Source organism: Sminthopsis crassicaudata, chromosome 3, assembly GCF_048593235.1.
Source record: "Sminthopsis crassicaudata isolate SCR6 chromosome 3, ASM4859323v1, whole genome shotgun sequence".
Lineage (NCBI taxonomy): Eukaryota > Metazoa > Chordata > Mammalia > Dasyuromorphia > Dasyuridae > Sminthopsis > Sminthopsis crassicaudata.
This window is the reverse complement of record NC_133619.1, coordinates 441,776,179-441,788,211: the sequence shown is the minus strand read 5'-3', so window position 1 is coordinate 441,788,211 and position 12,033 is coordinate 441,776,179. Positions and strand designations below refer to the sequence as shown.

The 12,033-nt window shown below is 32.0% G+C and overlaps 1 protein-coding gene across 5 annotated transcripts in view; it reads right to left on the bottom strand.

Moving 5' to 3' along the window:
* The window catches only part of TLK1 (tousled like kinase 1), a 163,273-nt gene that overhangs the window by 54,689 nt on the left and 96,551 nt on the right, over positions 1-12,033 (bottom strand). For 4 of the 5 annotated variants that reach the window (XM_074303144.1, XM_074303142.1, XM_074303145.1 and 1 more), the window contains 3 exons: positions 11,710-11,805; positions 10,700-10,789; positions 10,069-10,161 (listed from right to left, as the gene is read on the bottom strand). In XM_074303144.1, the coding sequence (XP_074159245.1) occupies positions 10,069-10,161; positions 10,700-10,789; positions 11,710-11,805 (279 nt within the window). The remainder of the gene's footprint in view (positions 1-10,068; positions 10,162-10,699; positions 10,790-11,709; positions 11,806-12,033) is intronic. The other variant, XM_074303143.1, reaches the window with a different exon arrangement.

Below are 12,033 nucleotides of genomic sequence, written 5' to 3'. Positions count from 1 at the left end.
TCTGTGTATAGTCAGATCACATATTAGAGCAAACATCAAAATGCAAAGCTAGAAAAAAAAAATTGAGAAAAAAATTGTATTATGAAAATTAACTTTGACCTATTTAAACATTTTACTGATGATAAAAAAAGAATTATAAGCAGAGAGGTTGATATAGATTATAATAATTTCATTAAGTTCAACCAGTGTAAATGAAATGCCATAGTAAGGAGTCCAGAAGACAATAAAAAGGACTTAAATTAATAAAGACAACTTACTTGCCAAGTAGAGAAATATGATAACTAAAGACAACATTGATTTAAAATATAAATTTATTTGTAAAATCTATTTCCCCCCTGAGTCAATTGAGATTAAGTGATTTGCCCAGGGTCATGAAACCAAGAAATGTTAAATATCTGAGGTCACATTTGAACTCGGGTAGTCCTGACTTCAGGACTGGTGCTTTATCCACTACAACAACTAGTTGCCCTTATTTGTAAAATCTTTTTTTTTTTTTTTTTTAATTTTTTTTTTAGTATATATATATATATATATATATATATATATATATATATATATATATATATATATATATATATATATATATATATATATATATATTTTATAATATTATCCCTTGTATTCATTTTTCCAAATTACCCCCCCTCCCTCTATTCCCTCCCCCCGACGACAGGCAATACCATACATTTTACATGTGTTACAATATAGTCTAGGTACAATACATGTGTGTGAATATCATTTTCTTGTTGCACAATAAACATTAGAATCCGAAGGTACATGCAACCTGGGCAGACAGATATTAGTGCTAACAATTTACATTCACTTCCCAGTGTTTCTTCTCTGGGTGTAGCTACCTCTGTCCATCATTGATCAACTGGAAGTGAGTTGGATCTTCTTTATGTTGAAGATTTCCACTTCCATCAGAATACATCCTCATACAGTATTGTTGTTGAAGTGTACAGTGATCTTCTGGTTCTGCTCATTTCACTCAGCATCAGTTGATTTAAGTCTCTCCAGGCCTCTCTGTATTCCTCCTGCTGGTCATTTCTTACAGAGCAATAATATTCCATGACCTTCATATACCACAATTTACCCAACCATTCTCCAACTGATGGACATCCATTCATCTTCCAGTTTCTAGCTACAACAAAAAGAGCTGCCACAAACATTTTGGCACATATATGTCTCTTTCCACTCTTTAGTATTTCTTTGGGATATAATCCCAGTAGTAGCGCTGCTGGGTCAAAGGGTATGCACAGTTTGATAACTTTTTGGGCATAATTCCAGATTGCTCTCCAGAATGGCTGGATTCTTTCACAACTCCACCAGCAATGTATTAGTGTCCCAATTTCCCCACATCCCCTCCAACATTTGTCATTATTTGTTCCTGTCATCTTAGCCAATCTGACAGGTGTGTAGTGGTATCTCAGAGTGGTCTTAATTTGCATTTCTCTGATCAGTAGTGATTTGGAACACTCTTTCATGTGAGTGGATATAGTTTCAATTTCTTCCTCTGAGAATTGTCTGTTCATATCCTTTGACCATTTATCAATTGGAGAATGGTTCGGTTTCTTATAAATTATGGTCAGTTCTCTATATATTTTGGAAATGAGACCTTTGTCAGAACCTTTGTTTTTAAAAATATTTTCCCAATTTGTTACTTCCCTTCTAATCTTGTTTGCATTAGTATTATTTGTACAGAAACTTTTTAGTTTGATGTAATCAAAATCTTCTATTTTGTGATCAATAATGATCTCTAGTTCTCCTCTGGTCATAAATTCCTTCCTCCTCCACAAGTCTGAGAGGTAGATTATCCTCTGTTCCTCTAATCTATTTATTATCTCCCTCTTTATGCCTAAATCATGGACCCATTTTGATCTTATCTTGGTATATGGTGTTAAGTGTGGATCCATATCTAATTTCTGCCATACTAATTTCCAGTTTTCCCAACAGTTTTTTCCGAATAATGAATTTTTATCCCTAATGTTGGAATCTTTGGGTTTGTCAAAGATTAGATTGCTATAGATGTACCCTTTTTTGTCCTTTGTATCTAATCTGTTCCACTGATCTACCGGTCTATTTCTTAGCCAATACCAAATGGTTTTGGTGACTGCTGCTATATAATATAGCTTTAGATCAGGTACACTTAGACCACCTTCCTCTGAGTTTTTTTTCATTAGTTCCCTTGCAATTCTTGACCTTTTATTCTTCCATATGAATTTTGTTGTTATTTTTTCTAGGTCATTAAAATAGTTTCTTGGGAGTCTGATTGGTATAGCACTAAATAAATAGATTAGTTTGGGGAGTATTGTCATCTTTATTATATTCGCTCGGCCTATCCAAGAGCACTGAATGTCTTTCCAATTATTTAAATCTGATTTTATTTTTGTGGCAAGTGTTTTGTAATTTTTCTCATATAATTCCTGACTTTTCTTTGGTAGATGGATTCCCAAATATTTTATACTCTCAACATTTGTTTGGAATGGAATTTCTCTTTGTATCTCTTGCTGTTGCATTTTGTTAGTGATATATAAAAATGCCGAGGATTTATGTGGATTTATTTTGTATCCTGCCACTTTGCTGAAATTTTGAATTATTTCTAGTAGCTTTTTAGCAGAGTCTTTGGGGTTCTCTAAGTATACCATCATGTCATCTGCAAAAAGTGATAGTTTAATTTCCTCATTTCCTACTCTAATTCCTTGAATCTCTTTCTCGGCTCTTATTGCCGAGGCTAGCGTTTCTAGTACTATATTGAATAGTAATGGTGATAGTGGGCAACCTTGTTTCACTCCTGATCTTACTGGGAAAGGTTGCAGTTTATTTCTATTGCATATTATGCTTACTGACGGTCTTAAATATATACTCCTGATTATTCTAAGGAATAATCCATTTATTCCTATACTCTCAAGAGTTTTTAGTAGGAATGGATGTTGGATTTTGTCAAATGCTTTTTCTGCATCTATTGAGATGATCATATGGTTCTTATTAATTTGATTATTAATATGGTCAATTATATTAATAGTTTTCCTAATATTAAACCAGCCCTGCATTCCTGGAATAAATCCTACTTGATCATAGTGTATTATCCTGGAGATGATTTTCTGAAGTCTTTTTGCTAATATCTTATTTAAGATTTTAGCATCAATATTCATTAAGGAAATTGGTCTATAATTTTCTTTCTCAGTTTTCGATCTACCAGGTTTAGGTATCAGTACCATGTCTGTGTCATAAAAGGAATTTGGTAGGACTCCTTCATCCCCTATTTTTTCAAATAATTTATATAACATTGGGGCTAATTGTTCTTTAAATGTTTGGTAGAATTCACATGTGAATCCATCTGGCCCTGGGGATTTTTTCCTGGGGAGTTGATTAATAGCTTGTTCTATTTCTTTTTCTGAAATGGGACTATTTAAGCAATTTATCTCCTCCTCTGTTAATCTAGGGAGCCTATATTTTTGGAGGAAGTCATCCATTTCACTTAAGTTATCAAATTTATTGGCATAAAGTTGGGCAAAGTAACTCCTTATTATTTCTCTAATTTCCTCTTCATTGGTGGAAAGATCCCCCTTTTCATTTGTAAGACAATCAATTTGATTTTCCTCTTTCTTTTTTTTGATCAAATTTACCAAAGGTTTATCTATTTTATTGGCTTTTTCATAAAACCAACTCTTGGTTTTATTTATTAATTCAATAGTTTTTTTACTTTCAATTTTATTGATTTCTCCTTTTAATTTTTGTATTTCGAGTTTAATTTTTGGTTGGGGGTTTATAATTTGGTCTTTTTCTAGCCTTTTAAGTTGTAAGCCCAATTCGTTAATCTTCTCTTTCTCAATTTTCTTCAAATAAGCCTCTAAAGATATAAAATTTCCCCTTATTACTGCTTTAGCTGCATCCCAAAGATTTTGATATGATGTCTCATCATTATCATTATCTTGGGTGAAATTGTTAATTGTTTCTATAATTTGCTCTTTCACCCAGTCATTCTTTAAGATGAGATTATTCAGTTTCCAATTACTTTTTGGTCTATTTACCCCTAACTTTTTACTGAATGTAGCTTTTATTGCATTGTGATCTGAGAAGAAGGCATTTATTATTTCTGCCTTCCTACATTTAATTTTGAGATCTTTATGTCCTAATATATGGTCAATTTTTGTATAGGATCCATGAACTGCTGAGAAGAAAGTATATTCCTTCCTATTGCCATTCAGTTTTCTCCAAAGGTCTATCATACCTAGTTTTTCTTATTTGTAAAATCTTAAGAAAAAGTTGGAAGGTTATGTGCAATATCATCTTATAGTCAGAGAAAGTAATGAAGATGAAAACAAACTTAAAGAAAAATTAAAGAGCTGACCCAAGAGGCATTTAAGGAAGAATCTGGAAGGAGAACAACAAAAAAATTAACCTGCAAAATTATAAAATCTTTTGTTCATCAAGGAAATATTCATACCACCTGAATCCCTAATATCAGTCCTAAAGAGGAGGTACAAGTGGCACTAAAAACATCAAAGACAGGGAAAGCAGCTTGTTAAACTAAGTGAACAGATACAGATGATAAAGATGAAAATGTTGAGGTTATTGAGGGAATAATTTATAAGAACACTGAAGGATTAATTCATGTAAAGTAGGGGACAGGTGGGAGGAACAAAGAAAGGTAAGTGACAGAACAATTACTACCTATATGCCTATATATTACTGTCCCCATCCATATTTTCCAAAAAGATAGACATACATGCATTAATAACCAATTTGAAGAGAGTATTAGTAGGGGACAAATATAAAGGCTTTTGCAAATGATGCTCCACAACAGATTTAAATGAAACACGTAGCAGATACAAGATTAAGGGAGAGGGGGTGGAAAGCTCCTGTACTTCAAAGACATTTTAGAAACATCAGGAAAAAGTAAAAGTAAGTATCCCAAACACTGGATAGACACTATGTAGACAGTCATGGGAGGATGTGAAAAAGAGTTAGATAGAACAGATTGTAATCTGCATTGCTAAAAGATAAAATCCAAATCCATGAGATAACAGATTCATCTGAGTTAATAGAAGAGCATATGGATCTGGCTTATTTTCTCTAGAAATGTAATTATTTGTTTTTCACTAGATTAAAAAGTACATAGAATATCAATATTGTTTGTATAATGTAAAAAAATCTGTGATCCCTAGAAGCATTTTCTCTCTTCATTCCCCAAGACCACTGTCATTGTGGAAGAAAAAGGTGTTTTGAGGAACAGAAAAGAGGATGGATTTACTGGATCCCAGAGTTAATGAGAATAAGGTATGAGAAGATGAGGGGAGCACAATATAAAAACTCAACTGAATATTTAATATTTTATACTAGAGAAGATAGGGAATCACTAGAGGTTTTTAAAAAAAAGACTTAAAAATTAGGTCTGTGTTGAAAACAACTTTTGAGGACACTGGAGGAGGATTTATTCTCAAATTATTTCAAAGTACAGAAGACAGATAATAAAGGCATTGGGGGGGGGGGGGGAATCTTAGCTTATCCTTCTCCTCCCCAAAACCTCAAAACAAGAGACTACCAATAACAATTAATCCAATATGCCCATTTTCCCACCAACATAAACTTTTAGTGAGCATAATCTACAAAAGAACTTAGGAGCATCCTTGATAAAAAAATATGGCAAAGGAACAGCAACTTTTTGAAAATGGTATTTTACAAAAGCCCAAATCTTTAGAATTATAAAACTGAAAAGGACCGAAAATATATTAATGCTTTTAAAAAACAAAATTTTTGAGTTCCAGATTTTCCCCCTTCCTTCCTCTCCATCTTCCCCAACGAACAAATCTTTGTTATAATAATACAACTGAAAAGGATAAGAAAATATATCGTTTATCAACTGCAAAAGGGCACTTTATTCTAGTATAATAAAATGCATTTCCAAAGGTTCTCCTCCAACAAAATATTTCCTGTGCTTATGTTTAATATCAGGAGACATGAAACAAGGAGATTTCTGCTTATAAAAAGTGCTTGTCAAATGATGAGTAGGATGCTCTCAGAGAAACCTAGGAAGTCCTTCATGAGTTCATACAAAATTAAATGTGCTGCATACAAAGTAATAACAATGTGGGATGATCAGTTGTGAATAACTTTGCTTTTCTCCATAATACAATGATGCAAGACCCTTTTGAAGGACCTACGATGAAAAAATTCGATACACACTAAGAGAAAGAATGACTGTCTGAATACAGATTGAAACATACTTAAAAAAAAATTATTTCATTTTTCTTAAGTTGGATTTTTTTTTGAGGGGGCAAAGATCTGTGCTTTATTTTGCAATATGACTTATGAAAATGTTTTACATAACTTCAGATGTTGTCTTGTAAAATTCGGGTAGAGGGAATGGAAAAGAGGGAGAGAATATAGAACTCAAAAATTTGAAAACAAATGTTAAAAAATTGTCACTCAAGAAGAATGGAGAAGAGCCTGGTGAATGTGAACAGGAATCAATCTATCAGAAATAAAGAACTAAGTAAAATAAATTATGGAAAGAATTTTTTTTAAGAGGGATGTAGCCATATTTTGTGAGGAAACTCCCCCCCTCAATGTAGGTCACCAAATTCTCTTAAACTAAGAGTCTTAATTAATTTTCTGAGAAATTAATTGGTCACACAATGAATATGTACAAAAGAAAGACATGAACTCTGGTATTCCTCTACCAAAGTTGGGCCCCTTACCATCAATCCATCCAGGATTTCCAGGAAAAGAATACAAGATAGAAACATGACTGGAAATCAATGATCAAGCAGGTATCAGGTGTCAAGGATGATTAGTAGATAGCTTTGGAAGCTCTAAAATATTTACCAAACTTCCAAAAAACCCGAGGGTCCCAAGTAAATCCACTGACAGACCCACTGTAAAGGGAGGCACTTTCAGCACACAAAATGGACAGCAATCTGCACCACAGGAGGAACCACTCACAATAATGAGATCACAGACCCACTGAAGTACTAAATTACACTATTTTATAAAAGTACCCTAATCTTACCCACTTTATTACATGGTGATTTGCATATAATAGATACTAAATAACAGTATGCACTTAAATATTTACTGATTTAAGCTGAGAGATAGATTTGAGAAGTCAACAAGACCCAGATTCAAGTTTTTCCACTGAGGAGCCAGAATAGCCTTAAATGTTAGGCTAAATAAACATTTTATCCTATAGAAGAGTCATTGAAATGACACCTTTCAGCATGACTACAAGGATGCATTATCAGGCAATTAGAGAAGGGGAAGATGGGTAATCTCCCATTTTCTTTGATAGCCAAATGTAGGACTTCTCTGAATCACAGCTACACTCTCTAATTCTGTCCTGTAGCCTAGCTATGCAAGTTCCTAGTAGTTATAACTAAACTCAGATCTGAGATCGGCAGTTATATAGGTGTTCTTGGAAAATTCTCTCCTCCTTTGCACTTAGTATATTGCTCTCATTGTCCCCCATCATTTTATGGATATAACAAGTGTTCCTTATTTAGTTTTACAACACATATATTTATAATGTATAAATTTATACCCCAGATGGAGGATTTTGAACATAATATAAATGACTGAATGTGGACCACAACACAGTATTTTCACATTTTTTTTGGGTTTATTTGCTTTTTTTCCCTTTCTCAATCTGATTTTTCTTGTGCAGCATGATAAATGTGGAAATATGTTTAAAAGAATTACACTTGTTTAACCCTACTGGATTACTTGCTGTCTAGGAAAGGGGAGGGGAAGGGAAAGAGAGGGAGAAAAATCTGGAACATAAGTTTTAGCAAAGGCGAATGTTAAAAACAATCTCTTTGCATGTATTTTTAAAAACAAAAAACTATTATCATTTTTCTAAAAAAGTACCATTAGATGGAAGGATTATTTTCTCCCCTGATTTGAGCAACATGCATACATATGACATAAATAAGTTGAGAGACCACTGCTATAGACATAAGGTAAATGCTAAAGGTTTTTTGAGAAGATAAGTAATATAGATTCCCAAGTACTAGGAAAATTATTTTGTAAACTTTGCAAAGGATAAATCCTAGGACACACACTAAAGGCAAAAACTTCAGGAAACTATTATAGTAGTTGTTCAAATAAGAAATAATATGTGATTAGCACAGCTGCCTACCATGTGCAACGAAAATAACAAGAAAGGTACCCACCATGTGCAAAGGAAACCATAAGGTTTGCTGAAAAAACTACATTTAACTAAAAAGATTGCCATACATGGGTGTTCAATATTTGAATAATTAGAATGTAAAAAAAAGCAACTAAAAGATAAGGAACTTTTATTTTGACTCTGTACTTTTCTGTCCTTGCTCAAATATTTAAAGAAATTAATTTACTTTAATGATTTTGTGTGAAGGTTTCTCTGCCTAGAAGCTCTCTGCCTAAAGGGCAAATTTTTTATCATTTATAACTTTTAAGAAAACAACAAAAACCCTATAAGTTGTTCCAGGATTCCAGCTAGCTCTATTAGCCTCTAAAGTTTCTATCCATTTTCACATAGACACTAGTCCTTAAATCTTTGCCCTTAGTAAACTTTCTAATCTATCTAATTATGTTTTTTGTTTTATGTCTTTAATTGGAAAATAATGGAAGCTATTTTTAAAAAGCAATCAAAATAACATCAACTAATGAACGATATGCCTAATTTCTCATCTTAAATATTTGAAACTGATATATAGACACATTGAGAAGAGTTGATGAAAAATTCAGCAAAGAACAGAAATGCTTCCAAAAAACTCTATTTTGAGTCACATAAATGACTGAAAGACACAGAGAATAGAAGATGCTGAGGTTTACCCTTTGTTGGTTTTTATGCCTCTTAAAAGCAGAATGAAATCTTGAAGTGAAGACCTCATCTAAGATATGTCCCCCACATATGTTAAACATACACAACATGTCTTGTAGACATACTCATAGGCACATTTTTGCTTAAGAATTTGCTAATTACCAAAATTTAACCTGTCTATTATATTAAACATCTTCCTTCAGAGTTCAAATGAACGATTCCCTATAGATGGTCAGGTTCTCAATTTTGTCCTGTAAACAAGAAACCTTTTGCTGATTTTATCAAGCCAGAGTACTGCAAGGTATCATTGGTGAGAGTCACAACCACAGAAAAAAAAAACATTCTTATCATTCGTCACAGGAAAAAACAAAAGGTATCTAATTTCCAGATCATGATATTCAGCTGGATGGGAAGGTCAATTAGTTAAGTCTTTAATAGATAATCTTAGCTGGGCATTCTAGATGAATGATGGATGAATGGGAAATTAATAAACTGAAATAAATACATTTGCCTTTACTATGCAATTCTTGAATCATTTCAAGATGCTCTCTGACACAAAAGTCTAACATATTAGTATTCTTCATTAAAATTATGACTAGAAACAATATTCAGTAGTACAAATGATCAAGAATCAAAAATTGGTAACCTAAAATACAGAGAGACAGGAGGATATTGAGTAGCCTGCAGCATATTATGAAAGATGACTGGCACGCAATAAGAAATGGAGAAGGCATTCAGGAAAGGCAGGATAAATTTCTCATACAAATAATGAGAGTACTTCACACCAATAAGATCAGAGATCCTCTGAAATATCATTTATGAGAAACAGCAAGTAGTAACAAGTCTACTTGACATTAATGTTATAATGACCATAATTTGGACTCTGCTGATTCAGAAACCTTTTGAAATTTTTATAGTACTCTTGGAGGGTCATCATTTGGAACATCAATTTTCATTGTACTCTAGGTAGAAGTGCCATTTGTAAGCTGTCTGGTTTTAGCAGGTTTGTTATTGTATTGTTACTGTATCTTTTATATAGTAGTTTGTTCAGAGAATTCAGTTAACCTTAAATGTACATAATGAAAAATTATTTCTCTCACAACTGTTAATTATAGTAAAATCACTCATTTATATTTTACAGTCCTTTAAACAGTATTTATGTAGAGCTTCCAAAGAATCATTTTTTAAAGTGATGCTTTCATCTATGTGTTTTCTAAAGAGCTCCATGATTACCAAATAATTTCTTGCTACAAACTATTACTTACCCTGAGCAAATCATCTATACGACCTTCTTTCTTTTCCAGATCCTGGTTTTTATTATTTTCTAGTGCAGCTAATTTCAGCATTGTGAGATCAGTCTAAACAAAAGAAAACCGTTTTATCTTCTGCATTATATAATATATAATCTAATAATAAAGTATAATGTAAAAGAAAAAACCTGAAATACTACCACTTTATATCAGCCTTTAAAAAAAAGTATTAATGTTAACTACATTCTAGTTAATCAAGCTATCACACCAATAAGATCACATATCCACTAAAATATTATTTATAAGAAAGAAGTAACATCAAATCCAGAGATCTCACAAAGATGACACCATTTATACCCACTTGAGATGAAGATGAAATTCACTGACAAAAAGATAAAAAAAAAACAAAAAAAACACCATGTTTTATGGATATTCATTTGATTTTTGCAAGGACTGTATATGCATTTACATAAGAGATATAAGGAATAAGAATAAATTTTCATTTCTGATCCAGCTAAACTCCACAGTCTAGCCCATTTAGCTTTCTTGAGTCACAATATGTGACTTGTAAATACATCTTTGAAACAAATAGAAGCTAATGCAATTGTTTCTGAGGACAGAGAAAATTGATAAGATTACAATTTACCTGAATAATTTTAAAAGATAACTGCTTTGGTTGTGTAATAGGGTGGTCCCCAAAAGCTAATGCAGTAGGAGAAGGGCTATTCGGCCGAACCTAAAATACATATTTAAAAAAATTACCTCATTAGGAAAAAAAAAAAAAGGTTAAGGTCCTTTACAGCAACGTAGATCTCCTAGAATATCTGAATTTTGCTAACAGCTTTATAATAACCCCCTTTAAATATCCTAGAAATTAGTTTTAAATAATTGTTAAAACATAGCCCCCAAAAAATTGTGTCTGAACAAACACTTGAAAAATATGTCAAAAAAAAATTATAATGGCTCAGAAAGTAAATGTAATTTCTCACAGAAGTCTTGGGCTGCAACATAAAATCAAATGATGAATCCTATGGCTCTACTGCACATTCATTTGAGAATCAATAATACAATTTCCTTGATGAGAAGTGACAATTAATAGGTGCCATTATTTGTACTAAGAAGCAAAATGGTTAAAAATCTTAACTGAAAGGAAAGTGAAATCTCAAGGACTCTATCTAAATCTCTAATCCTTTTTACTGTCCAAAAGGGTTAAGTTTTCCAAGTTGACAACAATTAAGTCTGTCTTAAAATATCCCCAGAAACAAAAATCTGTCAAATCTCACACTTAAATCTATTGACAAGAAAAATGGAATTCAGAATTGTTTTACCATCATGAACTTATTCCAAGCATACTTTAATCTTTATATACTCAACATCTCACTTACAGAAACAATAGTTCTGAATGTAATTACATTATTTTATTAAATGTTGTTTTCAAAGGCTAACAATTTTAATCTAAAAAAAAAAAATTACTTAATTTATAATGAGACGTATTAGATCTTTAAAGAGATTTAGTTCATTCACTTAAGTGACAAATTTTAATTCAGATGAAGAACTCTATACAGAAGTTAAGAATTGTACCAATCTACAAAAGATACTCAGTATTAAAACATTTTGAATTACACTAGGCATGATAAACTCATAGGCAAAACTTACACAGGAGGAAGGAGTGGAATGTGAATGTGAATTCTGAGGTGATCGGATAGCAGGAGGTATTCCCCTTACTGGACTGGAGCCATTCCCACCTTGATACTGAGGAGAAAAAAAGAGTAGGCATCAAATAAGTGTTGGGAAAACCTTTTGAGATAATGTCTTAAGAAAGAATTTAGTTATAAATTATTTTTAGATTAAATATGATATTAACATATATATATATATATATATATATATATATATATATATATATATATATATAGATTTAGTTTAAAGGAAAAAAACTAAGATATTTAGTTTCTAAAAACTAAAAAAGGGAAAATTTAT